This window comes from Betta splendens, chromosome 8 (assembly GCF_900634795.4).
Source record: "Betta splendens chromosome 8, fBetSpl5.4, whole genome shotgun sequence".
In the NCBI taxonomy this organism is placed as follows: domain Eukaryota; kingdom Metazoa; phylum Chordata; class Actinopteri; order Anabantiformes; family Osphronemidae; genus Betta; species Betta splendens.
Window position 1 is genome coordinate 5,360,990 of NC_040888.2, and position 20,364 is coordinate 5,381,353.

The 20,364-nt window shown below is 47.2% G+C and overlaps 2 protein-coding genes across 3 annotated transcripts in view; one reads left to right on the top strand and one right to left on the bottom strand.

The window, feature by feature from the left end:
• LOC114860703 (mitochondrial import inner membrane translocase subunit TIM16-like) overlaps nt 1-20,364 on the bottom strand; it is a 71,111-nt gene that overhangs the window by 17,752 nt on the left and 32,995 nt on the right. The gene's annotated exons all lie outside the window — the stretch shown is intronic.
• vasnb (vasorin b) lies at nt 1,636-19,168 on the top strand. Its single transcript, XM_029159489.3, has 3 exons — nt 1,636-1,883; nt 6,541-6,604; nt 15,501-19,168. Exon 3 carries the CDS (start codon nt 15,508-15,510, stop codon nt 17,539-17,541), a length of 2,034 nt encoding a protein of 677 aa, XP_029015322.1. The 5' UTR covers nt 1,636-1,883; nt 6,541-6,604; nt 15,501-15,507; the 3' UTR covers nt 17,542-19,168.

Sequence of the window (20,364 nt, forward strand, 5' to 3'; positions counted from 1 at the left end):
AGTGTGGACAGACTTCACATTTACAACATGTTCTGGTTGTCGGGGTCTAATTGAGCCTCCTGAACTGTAACACTGTTGAAAAGTGCTGTATGTCTTTTAATAAAGGTTTAAATATTTAATTTCAATAAATTTATTACCAAATGAATGAATGAATTCTTTTTGCAGCCTAATGCATTTAATCATAGTTCATACATTTATTGCTTCATAACTAATTAAATCCAATTAGAATTTAAAATTCTAATGTCCAAATTTTGTCCAATGTCCAGTTTTACTTATATATGTTTCAACATGAAAACTTGTTGTGGCCACACTGAACTCACTGTGATTTGTAAAACTGCGTCTGTAAAACTCAACAAAGATGCTTTTGCCATGAAGAAGTAAGAGAATAGCACACAGGCTGAGAGAAAAGGATAACTAACGTAGTGCATTAGGAGGAAACTGAAGGGAGAGCATGAGCTGATGTGTGAGGCCCATATGTGAGAGGTCAACTGATTTATGACGCAGCCTTTGTTTTTGTCTTCTAAACATGTAAAACTTAGTTGTGGCAAAGACCGAGGAGCTCCATCTGGACCCTGCAGGACATGCGTAAAATCATTTCTCTATTCCTGCAATTTACTGTAATGCTTTGCAGATGGCAGTGTGTGTGTGTGTGTGTGTGTGTGTGTGTGTGTGTGTGTGTGTGTGTGTGTGTGCGTGTTAAATGGCTAATAAGTCGTACAGTAGGAGCGGGAGGAGAAGCGTGTGGATGCTGATACACAGAGTAAACCGTACAGAGCACTTTGACCGGTTCAACACGTGGAGCTTATTCTGCAGGATAATGAGGGAGGGGGTCGATCCAGGAGACACGTGCGATGGCCTCTGAGCCAGAGAGAGGTCTGTGTGTTGTTCTTTTTGGAGTCTCTGTGCCTTCAGCGCGACGGTGAATGATGTCACTGCGAGGAGAACCGTGTCCCGCACTCAACTACTGCCTTTTGCTACAACGCTGCGGGGAGTTGTAGGTTCGAATCCGTGCAAGCCCTTAAAGCACGGCACACTTCTGGTTAACGCAGCAGCTGACTATGGGTGCACATCGGAGGGGACGCAGTTCCTGAGAGCTACTGTATCACCTTACGGCACCTTGGTGGGAGTAGCTGACAGTGAAACAAGCTGCCAGCTGCCAAACGGGTAGTTTGTCACTGACAGTAGGAAATATTCAACAGCTTTCTCAGCTAATGTGGACTGCTTGTGCACCGAACAACTAAATAAATGTGCAGAAGTTGGAAACATGGACGTAAATATTTTTCTTTATCATTTATTTAATGGAAAATCCCTAGTTATGTTACTGCAGAAGTAAAGTAAAATGCATAAATCAAAAGCAAAGTACAGTAGTGATGACCAAACAGCCTCAATTGAAACTAACTTTAAACAGGTCGTGCAGGTAGGCATTAAGATAAGCCAAGATGAAAGCGAGGTTGGAATTTCTTTCCTTGAATTGAGCGCAGAGCCAAAGTGCGGTGCGGTGAGTGCGCACCGCTCTCCGGTCCGCGCAGGAGCGCGCCGCGCCGCGCCTCTCCGCACCGCACCGCACCGCGCCGCGCGCGCCGCGCCTCGCCTCGCCCCTCCCACCCCTCGCTTAAACTCTCCTCTGCGCTCACCAATAAAGCGCTTTTTGTCCACAGACTCTCACAGACCTGAGCGCATTCCTTGACGTGGAGGTCGTCGCGCCTCTCCAGGGATTTCGAGGAGGACCGTTCGCTGGACGTTTAGCGCGTTCGCCTCAACTTTTCAAGCAGAGCGCAAAACTCGGAAACTACGGAGCGTGTGGAGTTTTATCGGTGGAGTGCTCCGCTTGGATCAAGGCACGGGGGCGACTGCTGTCAAACTTTACTGCTTCGAAGCAAAGGGTAAGAATTCCCTGCTTTGATTAATAAAATGGGACCTGTTTACTTACTAAACTCCAACACATGGAAGAAGAACAGTAATTTGCGTACAGACGTGCAAACAGGGATATGTTGACAAATGCAGCGAGGTGGAATATGATTATCTTAAGTAATATCCTGATCTTTGAACAGCGTTAATGACTTCTTAACAAAACATCAGTGAGCTTAAAATACACACATCGGTGCGTAAAACGCACACGCGCGCACTGGGTCTTTGTAGCAGCCAATAAGAAGTAAACTACATCAACGCCGCGGTGGCTCGTGATGTGACAGGTTTTATTGGTCACTTCAACAAAAACCGACGGCGAAACAGTGTTGGGCTTTGTTTGTGAAACGCGTAAAACGCCAGCGTGTGCGCGGAGCCGCCGGGGCGGTAGCGGCGCGCGCCGGTGCCGGACCGCAGGGCGCCGCGCGGCACGCGGGGTCCGAGCCGTGCGTCTGGACCGCACCGAGCCGCGCGCACCGCAGAGTACAGCCGTTCTTGGACGCGCGCAGGGAAAACGTCCCACAACAGACAGCTCGACGGGACGCGAGCGTTGAAGCTGTTGTTTTGTATTTACGTTGATAAGTTTCGGTTCAGTGGTGGTGAAGTGTAGTGTGAAAATCTAATACAGCCAAAAACAATAACCATTATTGTTATAAAACTCAATAAACAACTGAGTGGGATATTAAATAGTTTACGACCCAGTAACATGGATGGATGAAGATGGATTAGTATCAGTGCCCAAGCTTTATTCTTACACAATATTGTGTAATTGTATACTGAATATATCCGTCAAAATAACCATAATTAGGATAATCATATAAAAGTCCTTTAAATATGCAAATACAGCAAAATGTTTATAGTGATAGCCAACAGAATTTGATTTACTGAGCAGCAACTGGCTTTCATCAGGTCAGAAATGATAAACGTGGCTCATTTTTCATTAAAGTCGTGAGCAGTGAGGTCAAATTCCTGAAAGATGAAATCTCCGAGTGACCTGCTCCACCGACACACCGACATCTAATGAAGTGACATGAGTCAACATGTTTCATCTAGTCCCTGTTTCATTAGTTGAACCTGTCAGTTTACCTGCTCTGTCCACAAACAACACTGTAACTTTCCAGTAGGTTTGTTGCAGACTGAAGCTTGTTGCAACATGGTTTCCAACATATATTTACCCCAGCGCTGTTCAAGCTTCATGAGGTGATAACCACAAAACCATCACACCGACGGGATTGAAACCCTCACCGTGTTATTACTAAACAAAAAACCCGTGAATCTATTTGTTTTTTAATTATTGATGACATCACAGAGCCCTGAAGCTTTTAGAGCCACCAGATTCGAGTGTTGACCTTCAGCCCAGATGCCGTGTTCCGTCTGCAGTCCTCACGGCTTCCAGACAGATTAGTATCTTTTTTAAAGCCCCCATAAACAGGCTTGGAAAATCACCTTTCCTGGGGGCAGAGCAGGCATGAACTCCCCCAGTTAGTCCTGCTATTAACCCCCACGACCGCGTATCGCTGGCTTCCTCCCCATGTGTTTCCTCACAGACTGTCATTATGTTCTGGGGGAAGCTGCCGTGTCATTGACCACATATAATGATAGTAATTGGTTTGCATTAGGCTACTAGGCACAGAGGAGCAGCCACGGGAGGCCAATTATCCCCCACTAATGTGGAGAACTTACAGTCTACTATTCTGAACAGATTGTAACACTTTACTGTACTGTGATTAATGACGAGGAGCTCACTGCCTTCCGCTTCAGCGTGTTACGAAAGGCTCTAGTGTTTGAGGTGTTTATGCTGCTGAGGTGAGGCTGAATGAAGTCCACACACTAGCGGGATTATTCATGCTCCATTAAAACCAGTCAGTGACTAAGGCGAAGGTTCCCTCTGTTGTAAAAACCCAATTTAAACAGTTTGGCCCCGGCCTGAAGTCGCACCAGCGTGGCAGTGATGTTGAAAGCACTCTGCCCATCCAGAGTCTGGCTACCAGCGTTGTGTCAGCCTCCACTTTTATCCTGGCATTTCATTATCTGTGCCATAGAGCTGTGGAGGGAAAGAGCGCCGATGTCCAAATGCGCTGCGTCTGATTGACAGTCGCGTCCCCTCATCTGCCCCCGGATCCGCCGCCTCTCCTCTTTCCACGAAACCGAAGCGCAGCTCAGTTTGCACCAATTAGGGGAAATGCCCGAGGTATCGCAGCCCGTTCATGCGAGGGATTAGGGGGTTAAAAGTCAGGTGCTGAGACGAGGAGGCCCGGTGGAGGGAGAGGAGGAGGTCGAGGTAGGAGAGGAGCACTCACCCAGCAGGCGGGAGAGGGGAGGTGACGGGGCGGAAGGCTGAAGTAAGCGTGTGACTAGTGAGCGTTTGTTTCTGTCAAGGCCACGCGAGAGTGAGGTCTCGTCGCAATTAGAAAGACTTCCCCAGTGGCAAAGTGACATCAGCACGAGCTCCCCCTCCTCAGGTGCTGCACAGCGGGGGGGCAGCGAGCGTCCAACGAGCATCCCCAGCAAAACCGCTGGCTTCAAAGGCCTCAGGCTCACACATCAATGCGGACCCAGAGGTATGTGGAGGCAAACCCCAGCCCGTACGCCTGCCAAGCTAAATTGAAGAAGAGCTCGCCGATGCAGCCAAATGATGCGTTCAGAAGAACCACTTCAAACCCTCGCATAAATATACACACACATGCGAAGAAGGCAGCTGAGGGCTGTGGAGTGCCCCAGCTCGAGCGCAAACCCCAAATAACGGCTGTCCTCCGCGTCCACATCCACACACATGTTGACTGGAGTCAGATGTCACCACTTACTCCAGCCGTCGATCGACTGAACACTTTGATTTCAAACACGGCTCCAAAGAGACTGCTTTTTAACCTTTTTGGTCTGGCTGGAAAATCTGTAAAAAGCCCAAAATGCCCCAAATTCCTAAAGTGACTCCAGTGAAGTATTGAGGAAGAGAGAAGCAGAGTGAGAGAGACTGATGAGAATTAGAGAGCGAGAGAGAGAGAGAGAGAGAGAGAGAGAATGAGAGGACGATCATCCCAGAAAGCAACCACAAATTGCTGCATTTCAGTGGGGCCGTAAAAAAAGAGAAATGGCTCTTAATCTAAGGTTGTAATTACCTCTGGCCAGCACTGTAATTAGGAAATGAGCCTTGAACGACATCTTACTGGGCAGGAGCAAAGCAAGGGTGGACACGCACGCGCTCTGCTGCACCAAAAGCCAAGTCCGATCTGCCTTTGAGGGTGAGGGCAAATACGTTGCATTAATGACTAATGGACACTGAACAAGGCCTGAGATGAACATTAACCCGCCATGTTCTTGCCACCAAACCAGTGGACCCTATGTCGAAGTCAGGACGCCAGGATCCGTTCTGACCTTGGAGAAATTAAATACACAGAAAGAAGATGAATGAAACAGAGGAAGACGAAGGAATAAAGAAAATGATGCAAAGTGGTTCCAAAGTGTTAAAGAACATCTAACTGATACAAATTTAAAAGCAGGTGTCTTGGAGCTCCAGCTACAACAAACACAAATCCTCCTGTGCCTCAAAGCCTTCACAGTCAAATAAGCACATGGAGAGAGCCGCGAAAGGCCTCGGAGCAGGCCAGGACCCAAAGCGAGCCTCGGACCGTGACGGGTTATTTACAGATGTAAACAGTGCACCACGAGACAGCTCAGATGTGCACACGACAAGTGAAGCGATGGGAGGTTTGTGTCCTTACGTAACCAACAACAAGCACGTGCTTCGGTCGGTTCCATTGTTTTCTACTCCACTGGCTGAGTCATGACCTCAAACGCTGGTCAGCTGAGGCCTCCTGGATTAGTGTAATCCATAGGAAGAGGTGTAAGTTAACAGTCGGCCTGCAACAACAGCAGCAGAAGGTCAGTTAATGATCTCCAAACTGTTTTATGACCACGTCCTAAATCAACTAAATGAGGACCCCTGAAGGCTGCTATTACAAAGAAATGTGGGGGCTGATCTTGGCCAAACGTCTCCCACTAATAAAACATGGATCAAGTGGTCACTGTGTCAGAATATTTCCCAAAGCAGCTCATATTTATAAACCAAACCATGCTCAGAAATAACACAGCATAGTAGTGTGATGATAAACACGCACACACACACACACACACACACACACACACACACACACACACACACACACACACACACACACACACACACACACACACACACACACACACACACACACACAGGAAGCTGATCAATAAAAATAAAAATACAGTGTGGTTAATTAGTCCCACCAGCTTATATCATTATAATTAAGACAACAAGGTTTTAGCTGCTCTGAAGCGCTAATAAAAGCATCAGATGAACCCTTCAAATGAAAGGACTCACTGAACAACACTACTACTGCAAACAATGAGCGACTGTCTTACAAGCCTACATGCACAGACGCACTGTGGCCACGGCTGATGGGCCGATAGCGCAGGACGAGGGTGGTTGGTGCCACGCTCACGTCTGGCTGGATCCCAACAGATTACAAGAAAAAAAAAAAACCTGGAGCCTCTTGAGATGCACAGCAGGTGGCCGGGTTTTCAAATAAGTAGAGTTGAGCGTAAAATGTGGCGCATCCATTCGTTTTCTAATGGCTGAAACTGTTTCGATGTTTCCAGGGAAGAGAAAAACCTGAAAAGAGTAACAGTGGAGCAGAAGTAGAGGAGGCGGCGCCTTCACCGGGTGAGTACGGCGCCTGTTTCATGAACTAACTGATCATTAGGACCATGAGTAATTCTGCCACAGCACAAAGTCAGACTTGTCGTGGTCGTGTACGGAAAGTCCAATTTACATGGTGTAGGCAAGGTTGTATTTGTGCCCCACATCGCATCGTCCTTGTGTGAGCAGAGGGAGGAAATACCCAACGTGCAGCACGTTTGGACTCTCCAAACACCCCCAGAACCAAAACTAATCGTTGCCTCGGGTCCAGTTGTGGCCACTCCTCACTGCTGACCTCTTGACCTCTCCTTCTGTGTTGTGCTAGTCGTCAGTGAGCTGTGACAGGGACTATGTGGGTTACGAAAGACTCACACACACGGGACCAAAGCACGGCCTCGAGCCTGCGGACACACACCGCTACCCTCACTAATAACCCCCCCCAACACACACACACACACACATCCCCGTCTCGCTCCGTCTCCACGGTCCACCTCAGGGAAAACAGAGCGGCGGAGTTTTTGTTTCGTGTTGACTTTTCGGCTGTCGCACATTCCTCAAGTGGAGGAATTTGTGTTTGGTCTGTGTGTGTGTGTGTGTGTGTTTGCTGTAAATTATTTGCCACGCAGGTAATGCTTCAATGTCACATGGTCCAGTTTCGGTGTTCCGACATCAGAGCTGCCTTTAATGTCTTTAATGTTGAGCGCGTGGAAGACGAGCGTCTGAACGTCTGCGTTCCCCATTACTGCGACCCGACGTCTAAAAGGCAGAGGTGAAAAACAGCACTGTACAGTAACAGCCCAACAATGAGGCCACTGTGTCGGCGCTCACACTGGTCACTTTTCTGCCTAAAAGCAAACGGAGAACATCAAACAAAGGTGCTGCCGAGACATTTCTATTCCGTGTCTCACACTGAGAATGATTCACGTGGGATCACAGTGAACCAACACGCTGACAGGTACACGCCGCTCTTTGTTACAGGTCAGGAATCTGTAGCCATTTAATGACACGCACACTGAGCGGACGCGTTGATGCCAGCATCACATTCGGTTCCGTCGAGCTTCCAGTCGTTTCTGTGCGATATGGACTCATGTTGGAACTCGTCCTAGCGTCGTATTCGCCTGCGTTGAATTGGGTCCAAAATAAACTATTGTTATGAGGCTTTTTACATCACAATCCAAACCTGTTCTGCGTACTGGATTCTACAACTCCAGGAAGTTTGTAAAGTTCCAATACTTGATGAACCCAAAGCACTATTTGTAGCTTCTTTTCCATTTGTCGCTGGACCCTGAACGCATCACAAGTGTCCACCTGCTTGATGCTTCCACGTTAGACCGGGCTCCTTCCCCCGACTCCCATTAAGCAGCCTTGTCAGTGAGCACTTGCTGCAGGCTAAATGTGGAGGTGAGGGTCAGTGGTGGTGTCTTAATGAAGTGCTGCTGACTGATGGAGCTCACGCTGGGACAGCTGAGCCTGTCGGTCGCAGCAGCAGGTCCGCGTCCACCTCCACTTAGGTACAGTAGGTGGGTTTGCATTCTACGCTTCAGTACAACATCCAAAGGAATCAAATATGTACCTGCCAGGCAGATTGTGCAGTAAGAATTAACTTGTCATGATGCCAACTCACGACACTGGATCAAACCACGGTTATATAACGTAGCTGTCTAGTAATTACAGAAATAGAAGCATGATGTGATTGCAAATAAGAAGAATACCTCACAAAACGTGCGGTCCTGACTGAGGCATGTCGACGTGGGGGGAGGGGACCTCTGCCTAACTGCTGGTTTGGCAGGCGGCCTCTCCAGGCCTGGCGTGCTACCAACATAGACAAGGGTTTCACAATAAATTCCTTTGTGACAACCTAATCAGCACCAGTGATCTCCAGTTCACATTTATCCTGTGTGTGGCACATGTCTTTGGGTGTTTTTTTTCTGCTTGTGAGGAAAAGGCCTGCGGGGTAGAATGACTGGAGAAATCACAAACTGTAACTCTTAGAAAAGATGGAGGAGCGAGGCCTGAAAAACAGGTAGCGCCGCACAATGCCTGCTTCTAAACAGAGTTTATAGAGTCGAGACTCTATAAACTCAGCGTCCCTGAAGCTTGGCGAGTTTTTCTTTTCTCGCGCCGAACTATCATTTGGATGAAGCGTAAAGTCATTTCCTTCGCTGTCCTCTCAGACAAAACACGAACACACTCACATCTATCACATGAGTCACTTTGCTGAGCCTTTCCAACGTTGCAGCAAAACACTGGCGAGCTGTTTACCTGTCAGCACCGTGAGTTTCTGTTTACTGTCCCGTCGCTTTAGCCCCGGGCCTAATCAACACTCTGACAGCCGAATAGCTGCCGCGAAAGCCCTGCGGGGCTGCTGTGACAGGTGAACGCGACGTGTCTTCATCAGATTCCAGTCATACTCCTGCCAGCTACAAGAACAAACCTGAGAGAGAGAGAGAGAGAGAGAGAGAGAGGGGCGAGCGGAGCAGAGGAGTAAAGGCCGATAAGGGAGGAATGCCGGCGTTCGCGTGCACATTAGGCATAAATCCCTCACTCGCTCAGGTGCAACTGAGCTTCCTCATCAATAACCGCAGTCGGAAAACACACACACGTGGGCGGATGGTGTGCGGGCGCGTGACACTGTTTGTCTAACGTGAGCAGCCGCTTTGCCAGTCGGCCGGTCCTCCAGTCAGTCAGCGTGCCCGACTTACGGTACACACACCCTGCGAGTGAGTCTGTGAACCCTCACGCATAGGAACAGAGGCAAACATGGCGTCAGCGTCCCGCTGGGTGGTCCACAGCCGGCACCTGACAGCGGCGCTGCCCTCGAGTCACCTGTGGCAGCAGCTGAGGCCGCCGAACACGCGTCTCATATCGCGTGGATCGACTGGGTCGTCAGACGAGACGCAGCGTCACGGAGTCGCGCCCGGCTGACAAACTGGTCGGCCCGGACGCCTCAAACCGCACGAAACGCTGGCCGGTCCCCGCGGGAGGCCGTGCGCTGAGGCGCCTTTGTGAACTGTGGGATCGGCCGGCGGCACCGGCCCAAAGCTCTGGACGGCGCTCCGGAGAGACGGGTGAAGACGGGTCGTCGCGCTCACCCCTGGCACGCGTCCAGCTCTGTGACAGTGGGATGTTGTGTTTGCTGTTTCCTGGCGATGTGCTGCTTTCAGACACATCACATTGTGAGTCCTGCAATTGTGCGGATTTCTGGTGTGTCTGAGAGAAAAAACAACATAAACGGGGAAAAAGAAAGGAGTTCAGCCACTCTGCTGTGACCGGCTCCAGTCTGGCCCGGCACAGCAGGGGGGTGAGAGAGGCTGCTGGGGCTCATAACAGACTATTGCACGCCTAAGAACTTATGAAGTTATGAGGCAGATGAAGGCAGGTTGTGTTGTGTTGTGGTGTGTGTAATCTGAGAGTCCTGTGTTGAAGATCTTAAGACCATTGCGCAGCTAATGACTGTCCCGGGAGGTCACAGGCCGAGGTGCATTGATGAAAGACCTGCATGTTGAGACAAGGACGCTGTGTGTGAACTGAGAGTCACAGGGAGGGGGTCTGCTGTTGTGTTGTGTTGTGTTGTGTATACGTATATAAAAGTCGTCATCTAAGGCAGCATCAGCCCGAGCAATAAAACAAAAGGAAATGGTCCAGATTTCCTGTTGGAACTCACACTATCTGACCTCTGAGCCTTAAAGCACGGAGCCAGACAGCAGACGTGCTGTTGCCGAGTCCCATATCTGCCTGGTCTGGCTGCCTGTCTGCGCTCCCCGGCCCGTCTTCTCCTCTGAGTCGCGAGCGTAGAGCCGACGAAGGCCCCGGCGCACAGCGCATCGTTTACGCACGCGCATTTCGGAGGTTTTAGATTTCGCGTGGCCCCGGAGGAGCAGACGAGGCACCTGTTGTGCAGATAAAGTCCGCGGGCTTCAGGTGCACATTTGTGAAACTGGAGCTGGGTGTGTGCCGGTGTCAAACGGGGGCACTGGTCTGTGTCGACCGGGCCGCAGTGACAACAGACGACACGGAACCCTGACCTTTGACCCCACAGCCAATCTCTGCCTCATTCCAAGGCTTCGCTGCTCTTACGGCTGATGCTATAGAAGCAAATAGCCGCTGCCGATGTGATCCGCTGCTCTACTACCCGCTCGCTCACCCCTGAACTGTATATTATGCTCTCTTTCAAGTCGTCCAGCTGCAGCCTAATGGCAGCACTTCGCCCCGTCCTTGTGAGCGGGCTTCGTCAACACCGTAAATCCCGAGATGAAAGGCCCCGTCTTTCACGCCGATAATAGGGTGCTTTGCAGCTCATTTAGATACTGTACAGTATGTGCAAAGCAGAGGGAGAGGAATTAATGAAGTGAACTAAAGTCTGGAGCGAAGGGGTCTTTGGGGTAATTGGGTTGTTGGCGTTGATTTAAGCAGCATCAATCAACGCTGAAGAAGCGATGTGATGGATCTGGCTATTACAGGCTCTTTTCTTGTGGTCAGGCCGAAATCAGCTGGAAAGCTTTGTTTGTGCAGCACACTGTAAAGCTGCTGTGGCCCCTAATCCCTCTTCATGCCACTACAAAGCAATACAAGCAATACTGTGGCTTCCAGAGGAGTATTGCCACTGACAGACATCATCCTTCCTCTCTTCCACACGTCCCCCCTCTTCCTTGTCTGCGTGTGCTTTCTGTCTGCTTGACTGTTCTTAATGTAAGTGCTGTATTTGTAGGATATATTTTGGAAAAACGCCTTTGGTTGCTACTGGATCTCCAAGCATTTGATGCAATTGAGCCCGGACTTTTAGGACTGTGAATCTGTTCTCTGATTTAAATATTGGTATGCAGCAATTAAGTAAACACTTCAGACATGCATTAGCTCATAGCTCTCTGCATTGGGTACATACCAAAAGTGTTGTGCTAACATAACTACCATTACTACTACATTCTTGTGACGCGTGTATCAGCTTCCTGGTGCTTTTTAAGAAATGTTTTCATGGCTTCAGCATTTTACACAGCCCTTGTTTCCCACTACCGGCCCTCTCTTGACCCCTTTGTCATGTTGAAGAATTACCCTATGGGACTGTATTTAACAGGGTCCAGCTGCGCCATGGCCGGTGCTGACAGAGCAGAGAGGGGAGATTATGAGGAGTGTTTGTGTTTTGGGATGTCCCTGGATCCAAAAGGGGCAACGAGATGAAGGGGAAGGTTACGTAAGGAAGAGGAGGCCGTCATCGGCGGGTTCTCAAGGTTGTAATTTACACCCAAGTAGAATTCACGTAGCAAATGTACACGAGGAGCTGACGGACTTTATTACGGCCAATAAACCAGTGCATCGCATCTAGAGTAGTGTAGATCATCCTTTAATGCACACGCATTCCTAGAAGTCAGAGCCCCTCAAAGTTTACAGTCTTGTCCTCCTACTGGACCTCTGCACAGGGACCCCCCCCCCCACACACACCTCAACTGCCCCTCAGTATTCGCCTGCAGCTCGGAACTTGAAGGGCTCTTGACGCAGGGCATGTCAGGATTGAATTGCTGCAGCTCACTTCACCCGTCCAAAGCCAGGCCTCATCCACCTCTTCCCCCCAGTGACCCTGCTGACAGAAACCTGCCTTTGTCTCTGCTGTGCCCCCCACGGCTTTTGTTGTCTTTCAGTCTCTTTAGTGCCTTACGCCCTTTATTTAATATGACCCCAAATCTAGATACAAACGCACTGTACTCAATAAGAACAGTTCTAACATAAAAGATCAGATGTTTTCACTCCCATTCTTCTAAAAACCACTGATTGATGCTATCCATCGTCTGTTTATAAACCAGAATAACTTCCTGTTAATCTCCAAACGCCACGCCAGCGATACAGAGAAGCTCGCTGCTTCAGACTCAGCTGCTGCCTGTCTCAGGAATGTCTCAACAAGCGCACAGGGGAGAGAAAAGGAAATTACAACTCCTGAAAGGAGGAGGAGGACCAAGGGAGGGGGCATTCTTCCTTGCACAGGAGGACATGCTGGTCTCTCCTCTATCTTTCCTTCACCCCCTTCTGTGGAGCCCACCTCCACTCACTCACAAAGACTTTAGTTCAAGAAACGCAGTCAGGAATCACTCAGCGCCACCAAACACCGTGGTGCTGTGACGCCACAATTACTGCTTATCTCACACACAGATAAAACCTGCACTGGTCAGAAACAAAGTGAGCTGGAGAATCCAGCCTATCGCGCTGCGGTTTATCTCCAGTGCGATCTGGCAGTGTGCGCTGAACCACCCCCACCCTCGGTATCCACAGTTTCTCCTCCACTGGGTTATCAGATGTGCCTGGCCCGGTTTGGAATGAGGCACACTCAAATAAACATTCTGCCCCGGGGAGCTGCAGTGGAATCACCACGTTGAGGTCCTAAGAAAAATATTCTCCGTTTTATCTACACAGCTCACTCTTCTCATGGCTGCCTTGATGTTGTTGTATGTTCTGGCGTTGGATCTTTTCACTGTTCTTTGGGCCCCGATGTACTGTATCACAATAAAGTTCCCTCCGTCTCCGGATGGGGGCGGGATTAGAGACAGGATTATTGGACAACTTCATACATAAACACGTCCCTCACACAAACCCTTTAAGGTATAATGTGTATGTAAATAACGTACATTCAAATTCAGCACCCCACACACTGAGGGTGTGAGAATGGGAGACCATCTGCACACACTCCAGCTGTTGCTTGATGCATCCTATCCTCTCCATCTCCTGTTTATCTTCCCAAATCCCTTTGTTTTCCCTCATTCTGGACACATGTGTAATGCAGCCGCTGCAGTTTGTTCCTCTTCCATCTGCACCTAAATAATTAAAGCAGGTTATTTATCAGTGACGTGCAAAGAAAATGTTGTGACAGTCCTGTGAACTTTTGACTCCATTTGTCATTCGTTCCTACAACTGTTTTTTTTTCTAGAAGCAGAAATAATAATACATTTATTATTTTAACACCTTAGTAATCAAAGCAAAAAAATCTTTAAGCGTTATTATTCCCCATATTCAGCTCCCCTGAACTTGTAAAGTTAAATAACTGAAGCGCTTTACTTCTGCTGCCTGTATAACTGCAGGCAGCAGCAATCGATCACCGTCAGCCGCTGCCGTTGCTTTTTCCGTAACTAATACCACACGTTTTTGCATTGCTGCCAGAAACGTAAAGGCACTTTTCTGTGTTGTTTGCAGGTGCTGGGTCTGAAAAGCATTTAGCTGCTTTGTGTAATCAAGGCTTGAGGTTTGAGTAGAGTGTTTTTTCTGAGGTCTGGCGGAAGACAGTAAACTTTCCGCCATGTCTAAGAACTTATCTGCATGAAAAGCAGAACATGTTGGCAGGAGGGGTTAAAGTGGACGCTATCATTGGTTTGTATACACCGAAGGAGGAATTATAAGAGATCGGGGAATCTTTCCAACGATGTTGCAATTTCAAGGACTGAATTTCAAGGAGTGGAAAGAAAAGTATGAGGGAAAATAAATGACATGCAAATAGCTGTGGCATGATGAGATGATACTGGTCTTTCCTCTGTCCCCTTGCTCCCTTGATCTCCCTTCCAAGCTCTGACATTTGAAGCAAGGGGGGGGGTTGTAAAGAAGTAAAAAGGGATAGATTATCTGAGCAGGCATCTGCTCTGATGTACTTGGTAAAAGCTGAATTTGGTGCCACTGATGCCTAAAGATACAGCGACATTCAGGTTATGAAAAATACAACCATGAATTTTGCAACAAGCTAGGGCACCTATCAAATATCTATACACAGCACTGTGTATAGTCATACTTGAAAGACAACAGTTACAAGAACAAGCGTAAAATAAAATGAAATAAAAAGAACATCCTTTCACGTTTCTGTTGTGAAGGTATTTAGCGAAGAACTACAGGTTTTCTGGGGACTCTTAGGGAAAAGTTTAAAAAAAGGCAAACAGAAGACAAGCGCACTGTAATAGATCACATCCTTCCCCAAGGCCATCTCACTCACTAAATGATAAACTGCCACACAGACACTTGTCAAAAACGACTTTTTCCCTCCACTCATTTTCCTCTTCCTCTACTTTTCATCCTCCTGTTTCTGCTTTTCGCCCTTTCATGTGTGATTTTGATGTTGTGTTTTGTAAAGACTGTTTCCTGGTGAATGGGCTTAAATCACTATAAAACATCTTGTTCATGACAACTCTCTTCTGCATATTGGCAAGTAGTGTTGGCTGTCAGCCTGCATAATGACAAAAATAGTGTTTTGTTTTATTCTATGTGTGTGAAAAACTTTTGGGCTCTACATGTTTAGAACGACACAAAGTAAATCGTACACATATGCACGTCCACGTGCAGCCATGCAAACATACAACCAAACGGCATGGTTATAGGAAACTGGAGAGAGTGGGGCAGTGTTTATAGAAAACCATTTATGGCAAGTGTGTGAAGTCTTTCAATGGTTCAGCGACTCGAAACACAAAAACATTTTGTCTTTTCTCTTTAATACAACATCTATGAAACTGAATGAGTTGCACTCACTGTTGCTTTGCTGTTTACAAACACCCAACAGACACATGAATATAAATACATGTGGTTTTAGCATCCTGTGGTGCAATCAGTATCAGATTGTAGAAGGGAGAATATGGCGCAGCTTTAGCCGGAGGAGTGTGACAGAAACCCACAAACATAGCAGAACCCAGCCTTAGAAGTGAGGTCACAGCTGTAGCACCACTGTGCGATAGACCTTATGATGAAAGGCTGCCTTTGATCACTGGCTAAGCATTGTTAAACCTTTGATACCAATCTCACCACACGGAGAAACATTAAACCATTAAAGAGCCACACACTGATTTAATAGCTGAACTGGGCTGGTTGGAAAACTAGCCTTGATAGAAAGAGGCCAGGGATACTGCTGTATGTATTTTTCTGAACGCGTATGCAGGTTATTGACATGTATGTTCTCTTCTTGTAGGCTGATCATGGAGAGAGTCTGCACAATGACGGTCTTTCTCATGAGACTGACGCCCTTTCTGCTCCTCCTCATCCTGCCAGATGGCACCATGTCCAGTGACTGTCCAAAGGATTGCTCCTGTTCCACACCAGAATCCATCCTATGTTTCCAGAGACGCTCTTCGACCTTTCCAGAGGGAGTACCACCTCATACGAAAAGTCTCTTTCTCTTCGGCAATGGAATTGAGAGATTGACAGCTGAAGACTTTGATGACATGAAAAATCTGGAAATGCTGGATCTCAGTCAAAACAAACTGACTGAACTTCCAGATGGAGTGTTTGAACCTTTGACATCTTTAAGAAACCTGGATCTGTCATCCAACCAGATTACACACATTTCAGAACAATGCTTCCAGGGAATGGTACTGCTCGAGCGCCTATATTTGTATAGTAACCTTATCATGACCATCCACCCTAAAGCCTTTGATAGCTTGGAGCACCTGCTGGAACTCAAGTTACAGGGTAACCAGTTGACATCCCTGCCTGCTCTCAAAATGCCTCAGTTACTGCTGCTAGACCTTCGCTTTAACGTGCTTCAAACCTTGGGTCCGTCAGACCTCCAGACACCAAACCTGGAGTCGCTCAAATTAGGTGGCGTAGGACTGACTAGCTTGAATAAAGAGCTTATAGAGAGCCTAATAAATCTTCATGAACTAGACATCTCGGAAAACAAGCTTGAGTCTTTCCCTTTGGTCCTAAAAGAAAAACAGGGCCTGATCCACCTCAGCCTGGCTGGGAACCCAATGGGTCCTCTTCAGGTTCAGGACCTGCAGAACCTTGGCGAACTTCAGGAATTAGACATTAGCAGCCTGAGCCTTCAGGGCCTTTCTGAAGAGTTCTCTGTGCTATTCCCTCAGCTCAGAAAGCTCACCGTCGCAGAGAACCCCTTCAATTGTCTCTGCACCTTAGCATGGTTCCCAAGATGGCTGCGAGCCCAGAGTATCACCCTAGGAAGAACTGAGGAGACCCGCTGCCATTTCCCCCCTATAAATGCTGGAAAGGTACTGGAAAGGTTGGAGCACAGAGAGTTTGGCTGTCCCACCACAACAACAGTAACAACTAGTACCGTCAGAACTACTACTACCACACCTGTGCCCGTCACTACTTTACCAAGTACTACAGGAGCAATTGCAGTTTCCAGGGCGGATAGGGAATATGTTGATGGCACCCTGCCTGTGCCCGCGTCCCCCAGCAGCATTGCAGACACTTTCTGTCCACCTCACACATGTCTGAATGGGGGCACTTGTCATTTGGATCAGCATGGCCAGGTAGAGTGCGACTGTCCACATGGAACGTATGGCATATATTGCGAAGTACAAAATCCCCCTTCACCGCCAGTCTCTAAAATCCCCACGGTAAAAGTCACCACAGATGCACCAGACATATCCTCACATCAAGCAACTTCAACCTCAATCCTGCTGGACCTCCACGGCTACATTGAAAAGTATCCCTGGATCCGTGGTATCCGTCTAACCTACAGAAGTCTCTCTGGGCCAGACCAGAGGCCCATCCCAATCATGCTACCGCCAAGCTTTCCAGAGTACAGACTTAGAGGTCTGAATCCCAATTCCACTTACATTGTGTGCGTAACTCCACTAGGTCCTCCCAGCAACAAAGAAAGTGTCTGCATCAAGGCCCAAACTGTCCCCGAAAGCATCACTGCCACTGATGCAATATCTGACCCGCGACTGACAAGTATGGTGGCTCCTGCAGTTGCCATCATGCTGCTTCTGGTGTTGATAGCAATAGTTATGGGAGTGGTATGCTTTCTTCGCAGAAAGAGGGCCAAGGGCAACCTGGACCTGGAATGTGAGCCCTCCCAGTTAGAGACAGATGGAGTTAAGGCTGGCTTGGACAACGGGGCACTGCCCCAAAAACAGCCCCATCTTATAATCCCCGAACCTGCTGTTCAGAATGGCAACCTGGAATACGAGGTGTTGCTACTACAGGACCACTGTATGTCCAACAACAATATGTCTTCACACAAACCTTCCTACTTTTGACACCTGGCTACTAAAGGGGATTTAAAGTCTTCAGCTCTGCTTTCGCTGCTGGTGGAACACAGCAAGCAGCAACCGCTGCTGTGACAGTGGAGGAGACGAGCAGTCATGAGGAGGAAGTGGACACATTTTAACTTAATGCCCTCATTTGTCTAAACAGACGTTAAACAAGTTCAGGAAGAGTGTTTCGGACATAAAAATTAAAAGTGCCACTTAACATTGTGCTTCAAAAATATTTCTCCACTCAAACTGCTTAAGTAACAGCGTGTGTTACAAGCCTGGAACTGATGGTGTGTTGCCCTTGGCTGAAATGTAGGGTTAAGGGACATATTAACCTCATGCCCTCCATTATTTGTTCATAAAGGAGTGCGCACTGAAATGGGATTGTGCTGCCTTTCCCCATTACAACAACCCAAATAAACACTAACAGGAATTGTTTTTGCTTCATGTTGCAACTACCCCAAAGGAATCAGTGCTTGCTGTGAATGACCTTTAAGACACCAACTGAAGTTGTGCCGAGAGGATAGCTGATGCTCGCATTGCTTTATTTGGCTGCAAAGCTGTTGTGAGTTTTCTGTTTGTTTTGTACGTATGTTTTTATACCAGTGTTTTTATATCTCTTATTATACCATTGCATTGTGACTGTTAACAGCCCCTTTACCCTTCACCCCCCACCTCTTGTGACTAACAGACAAAACAGCAGATTAGAACCTTTGAAGATTAAAAGTGGTTTGGTCAATCAAAGGACTTTGCCCCCGAATGTCAGACAGTCTGAGTATATGAGAGTCTGGACAGAATCAAGACTAAATCCCCCTTCCCTATTCTGAGGCCTCCAGCCTGCTTTACATGGAGAAGGTAAGCAGGATTACAAAAGGCACACAGAAGAAGCATTTGACTGAACCCCTTCTGTTTGCTCAGTGCTGAGTTCCAACGAGAGCTTATCTTAATCATAGTAAACACTCATATGAACACACCACAGTAAAAGAGGACTTCAGAGACTTTATTTATTCTTTATATTTCCTGCGAGGGGAACAGATTCATCCCAACATACTTCTTGGCTTGGCCGGCAAGCAAAGCAAACAGTGCTTGTGTATGGTCTCCTGATTAAAAAAGCGCTCTCAGCTTAATGTGCCCACTTTCTACATAGCGAGGAGTATTTCAGTTTTGCAAATTTGCACCGAATCACACAATGTGACTTGCTAAAAGGATGATCTGTGAATTCGGGGCAAAGAAGGACTCTGAGTGCACGTGTGTCTGTGCAGATCTGTCAGCTTTTGTCATAATGCAAGTACATGTTCTTTCTTGTGCAAAGACCAGCAACTCAAAGTCAGGCCCTCTGTAAATACCCAGGCAAACACACAAGACAAGATGTGAACGTTTGATGTTACCTATAGTGTTTCCAAAGGCCGACAAAAGGCTCCGAAAGCTCACACAAACACATTCAAGCAATGCGACTGGAAGATCTTTCTGTAAATTAGAAACATTGAAGTCATTTCAGTGTGATTGTTATTTTCCCTGTTTATTTTGGGAAGCTCATTGTTGTCGTAGATTGTTTTTTTTTTATTCTGTGAATTTATTTGTACAAGCGGAAAAAGTGATATTATCATTAAATGAATATCCAAAACCATAACGGACTGTGCTGCCTTTATTTTCAATTGTTCGTTCGTTTTTGGAGTTCCCACCTTTTGTTTACCCAGCGAGGGGCCGTTGACGGGAACAGCAGACCAGGAAACAAACCACAGGTATTATTATTATTATTATTGTGATTATTATAATCACTAGTGAAGTAATGCATGTGCATGTGCGTACGTAAATTCCTCTCAACATTTAAACAATACAATGTCTCAACTTGGAGATTTATGAGAATCCATGATCTCACTCTTTCCTCTTCCACTGACGTATTATGAAAACTGGATACCAGACTGAAACGTGGCACCCGTTTACTGTTATGCTTACATTGAATGCCAATATCAACATGTTTAGCCATTGTTACAGTGGTACGAGAACACGTTTTAAGTCATTTAGGTTTCATATTATTCCCATGGGGATGTATTAAAAAAGTTAAAATGTGTCAAAACTAACACTTACATACAGTAATGTGTTTAATTTAGTTTATCACTATACAAAACAAACCTTCAACCTCTCTCCCTCTATTTTCAGCAACAGAGAAGAGAATTCATCCTTACCAGCAGCGAGCTTGAGGCAAAATGGAAACAATTATAATTGAAAACACTCAGGCTCAGGTAGTAAGTGGATTTAAACACTGAGTCACTGGCCTAAACCTAATGGCTAAGCATTGTGTGCGAACCCACACACTAAACAGGCTGACCACCCATGTGTTTTATACCTAGAACGCTGTTGGGGTATCGATGCAGCATCCACGCCCACAAACACAGGCTGGCAAATAGCTGGGTTGTGCAATGTCCCACACTAACTATTCAAACACATAAAACAGCAGCACTCCTGTCATGCAGAGGCAATTATATCCGTTTGCTCCCGGAGAGCAAACTTCCCAGAGGAAAATAAAACAAACGACAACAACAATAGACTGCCTGGAGGTCCATTCCTGCGTCCTTAATGGGTCAGAGCTAAGGAAAAATGTAGATGTAACGTGTAAAATGAAGGGGTAATAGATAATATTAAGCATATGCCCAGGAGATGAGTGAGGTAGTGTAAAAGTACACACAGGTGATGCCAGATACAGTAAATGATGCCTGTGGCTGAAAGAATGCACAAATGCTTCTGTTCATTTCTGTGGCCAGGCATCTGCAAATGTTCACGTACACGAATAAGAAAAGCAGAGGGAACACAGAGGGAGTGTGTGTG

Coding starts and splice junctions, on each gene's coding strand:
- vasnb (XM_029159489.3), top strand. CDS start 15,508: ATGGAGAGAGTCTGCACAATGACGGTCTTTCTCATGAGACTGACGCCC.